This window comes from Hyaena hyaena, unplaced genomic scaffold (assembly GCF_003009895.1).
Source record: "Hyaena hyaena isolate Hyena2069 unplaced genomic scaffold, ASM300989v1 scaffold_124, whole genome shotgun sequence".
Classification (NCBI taxonomy): Eukaryota; Metazoa; Chordata; class Mammalia; order Carnivora; family Hyaenidae; genus Hyaena; species Hyaena hyaena.
In genome coordinates, this window is record NW_024080755.1 from 2,652,086 (window position 1) to 2,656,494 (window position 4,409).

At 59.5% G+C, this 4,409-nt stretch overlaps 1 protein-coding gene across 1 annotated transcript; it reads left to right on the forward strand.

Moving 5' to 3' along the window:
* The first annotated feature begins 2,392 nt into the window (after nucleotides 1-2,392).
* NANOS1 (nanos C2HC-type zinc finger 1) lies at nucleotides 2,393-4,202 on the forward strand. The gene has a single exon (XM_039237353.1). It carries the CDS (start codon nucleotides 2,449-2,451, stop codon nucleotides 3,322-3,324), a length of 876 nt encoding a protein of 291 aa, XP_039093284.1. The 5' UTR covers nucleotides 2,393-2,448; the 3' UTR covers nucleotides 3,325-4,202.
* Nucleotides 4,203-4,409: the final 207 nt, after the last annotated feature.

The following is a 4,409-nucleotide window of genomic DNA, read 5'->3' on the forward strand; positions in this document are numbered from 1 at the left end:
ATTTATAGAATAATCATCTTCATACCACTCTAGGCGCTGGGGTTCCTGTGGTAAGAGCTCAGGGCTCAGTGTCAGCAAACCTGCCACGCTTCTGCGGGCTCTTTTATTTATTTTTGGTGGGAGAGGGGGAGGAAAGACAAGGAATGACTTTTTAACTTGAGTGCCAACACAAACATGAAGAAGGAACTGGGTTGGCGCGTGCGGATTATTACTGCCTGGTTTCACCACTTCACCGGGAGGGAGTCGGGAGGCGCAGAAGAGGCTGAGAAACAGACCTTCAGCTCTTCGTGCAGACAGGTGGCATCATGCACCATGTTACTGCCTCAACCCCTTCCCCACGCCCACTGTCTGGCTTCGGGATTGTTCCCTGAGGGCAGGAGACCAAGCCAAAGGCACATGGCCCCACCTCACTTCTCCTCTTCCAAATTCCCCTGTGGTCCACACGTGATTTCTGCTGGATGCGTACACAGGCATGACGTCTGAAATGCCTTCGGGGTCCACGTGTAGCAGGAAGGCCGTCGAGCCATTCCTGAAGGGGCCTGAGTTCTAGTTCTGGCTGTGACATATTCACCATGCGACCTTGAAGAAATCCTTCTCTTCTCTGGGTCTCATTTTCTTCATCTGCAAAAGTAAGGTTGGATTGATTGAATGATCCCAAAGGTCCCGTCCACTGCTGACACTCCGATTCACTCATTCATTCTACGTAAACCGGTGCCAGCATGAGTCTCCGGGTATAGCCTGCTGGGCCACTCAAGACCGGCTGGCCACAGCCCGACTCCCAGCCGCAGGCCTAATGAGGGCGGTCAGCACCAGCTGCCCCACCCCCTCCTTTAACCACAGCACAGCCAGAGAGGGGAAGGGAAGTCCTGCCAGCCCAGCCCCCAGAGGAGGCATTTTCCCAGCTCCCCAGAACCCTAAGGAACCTGTGGCAATACCAAAAACATTTACTGCTTCCTATTAAAAAAAAAAAAAGGTGTTGCCCCTTTTCCTGGGCACACTCTCCTAATCAAAACTCTGGGGCACCTCCGGGGCTCAGTCGGTTAAGCAGAGAGTCTTCATTTCAGCTCAGGTTATGAACTCATGACTGGGGAGTTCCAGCCCTGCATCAGGCTCTGCGCTGGAGCCTGCTTGGCATTCTCTCTCCCTCTCTCCCTCCGCCCCTCCTCTGCGCTCTCTCTTTATCAGAAAAGAAAAAAATGTTCCAATTTATTTTCCATTGTTTTTAACAAAAATATTTTATTCATTTTAAAGTATTAAATCGTGACGCTGAACAGGCTTTATTTTTCAAACTGCACAGACAGCCCGGGTTTTGATACAGCCCCCCCTCCCCCAGGGATGAGGAGCTACACACACACACACACAGCACACCACACACACACACACACACCCCAATCACGGTCCGAGGGCTGGAAGATTTTCTGGCCCAGCCCTCACCCCTACCGAAGTCACCAGTTAATGGCCACCCAGGGTCTAAACAGCCGCTGGGAGTGTGCTGCGCGCTGTGGGAAAGTCCTGATCCCTCCACTACTCACTACGGCAAGAACCACAACCTCTCGGGACCTCGGAGGTTAGTGCGAAGAGTTCACCCAGTTGAAAGCTCTCCAAAGCGCCGTGCAGGTTTGCACCCTGCAAACTCAATGGCTGGGCAGCTCGGACTTGACGACTGCATCCTTAGAGCGCGCCAAATCCTGCCTCCCCGCAGCTTTTCCTGACGAGGCAGAAGGGGCTTCTCAGAAGGCTGACCAGGGGAGTGGGAGGTGCGTGCGAGAACCTTGGGGCACTCTCCCCGCCCCCCATCCCCATGCCTACTCGCTTCCTCGGCGAATCTCGCCACCCCGCCGAGGGAGACCCGGACCTGGTCACCTGTTCCAAACCCGAGGCACCGCGCTCAGGCGAAGGCTGGTCCCTGCTGCCGCCCCTCCTCTCCCCTCCGCTCCTCTCCTCTCCCCCTACCTCGCCCTCCCCTCCCAGTGGCTCTGGCAGGGCACGCCCCTCCTCCAGATTCACCAATCAGCGTCCCGAGCGGCGCCCGTGGCGCGGGGGGGTGGGGGGGGCTCTGGTCAGCAGCCAATTAGCGGCCGGGCCCGAGGCGGCTTCGCCCGCCCCCTCCTGGAATGAAAGCCGCCCGCAGCTGGCTAGGCTGGCGCAGCGCGCGGGGCGCGGGAGCCGCGCGGGCCGGAGCGGAGTGCGCGCACTGCCCGCCCGCCCCCGGCGCGCCCGCCTCCGCTCCGCCCCCGTCCGAGGCGCGGGCGAGGAGGCCGGGGCGGGGTAGCGCAGGGGGCAGGGCCGCGGCGGCGAGGCCGGGGGAAGCGGGGAGGAGCGGGGCCCGATAAAAAGGCTGCGAGGCGGCCCCACCCGGCGGCAGGCCGGCGGGCAGGCTCCGCGCTTCCCTTCCGTCCGGCCCGCGCCGGCCGCGGGGAGGCGGCGCGCGCGGCCCGCAGCCCGCCCATGGAGGCTTTCCCCTGGGCGCCCCGCTCGCCCAGCCGCGGCCGCGCCCCCCCGCCCATGGCGCTCGTGCCCAGCGCCCGCTACGTGAGCGCCCAGGGCCCGGCGCACCCGCAGCCCTTCAGCTCGTGGAACGACTACCTGGGGCTCGCCACGCTCATCACCAAGGCGGTGGACGGCGAGCCGCGCTTCGGCTGCGCCCGCGGCGGGGACGGCGGCGGTGGCGCCTCCCCGCCCTCCTCCTCGTCGTCGTCCTGCTGCTCCCCCCACGCGGGGACCGGGCCCGGAGCGCTGGGGCCGGCGCTGGGGCCGCCCGACTACGACGACGACGACGACGACAGCGACGGGCCGGGGTCCCGGGGCCGCTACCTGGGCGGCGCGCTGGAGCTGCGCGCGCTGGAGCTGTGCGCGGGCCCCGCCGAGGCCGGGCTGCTGGAGGAGCGCTTCGCCGAGCTGAGCCCGTTCGCGGGTCGCGCCGCCGCCGTGCTGCTGGGCTGCGCGCCCGCCGCCACTGCCGCCGCGGAGGTGGCGCCGCGCGAGGAGCGGGCCCCGGCGTGGGCCGCCGAGCCCCGGCTGCACGCCGCCTCCGGCGCGGCCGCCGCCCGACTGCTCAAGCCCGAGCTGCAGGTGTGCGTGTTCTGCCGCAACAACAAGGAGGCGGTGGCGCTCTACACCACCCACATTCTGAAGGGACCCGACGGGCGAGTGCTGTGCCCGGTGCTGCGCCGCTACACGTGTCCCCTGTGCGGCGCCAGCGGCGACAACGCGCACACCATCAAGTACTGCCCGCTCTCCAAAGTGCCGCCGCCGCCCGCCGCCCGCCCGCCGCCGCCGCCGCGCAGCGCCAGGGACTGCCAGCCCGGGAAGAAGCTGCGCTGAGCGCCTGGGCTCCGGTCTGCCGCCCCCTGACGCCACCAGGGCCACCGCCTGCCCGCTCTCTCATTTTTCTCGGTCTGCGCACCGTCTTTTCCGTCGCCGTGGGAGAGGCGCGGAGCTCAGCCGTTGGCTCAACTTGGGAAGTCTTGGTGTTTTCAGAGCAAGTACTTTGAAAATGTACGGAGTACTTTCCTGTCGAAGAGCGGTGGAGACTAGACGCTAAAATCTTGATTTGTTTCTCTCTCTAGTTTCCAGTTTGTGCACATCCAGACGGTGAAGGCTGGGTGTGTATTCCACTACCTGAAATATGACAACTTAGTGGCGCGGTTTATTTACGGTATACGTCGATCTATTTTAGATGCGCATCAGTATGAATCGTCTCCGTCTAATCTCGGATATTTAATTTTATGGAGGCACTTTACTAGGTCTAGAATATTTTTTTAAAAGCCTCACAACTGAACTTAAAACTGGCGATTTTATGGGATGTCGGCAAAACGACTATTTTATTGTTTGAAACAATTTAGTTGTCCTTAAATCAGTTGTTCTAATTCCAGGTGAAGCAAGCCCCGGGCAGCATCACTGTTTTTGACAAGTGAAGATTTAGTAAACTTTCCAGTATTGATTTGTGTGGGTATTCCCTCCTTGTGGCTTGTTTCCGTCTTGGCTGGAGGTGTAAAAAATGTACAATCTGTAGCAGGTAGAATACAGCTCCTTAGGCTTTTATGTACCAGATCTTTTTATTACTGAACTAGCAACTAGTCTTTCCACCCTGAAAAATTGTGCCAAGTTATAATCCTATATTGTGTATACACTTGGAAATCGGTGCTGTTTAAAAACCTGACTTGTGTATTTATACGGTAACAGTATATGAATTCATTAATCTTGCCTATAACTTTGTTACTTGGCCTTTTGTCCATGCACCCACCTCCCCGTTTCCAGTTGTTGAAAAACATTTGTATCATAAAGATCAAAAGGGAGCAGTAATATTTAATTCACCCTGCTCAATTCCAAGGTTCCTTAATGGTGGAAAGCTCATTCCAGCTGTTGCCTCTCAAACTAAATGGAACATGCAATCTTTTGAGCTGCAG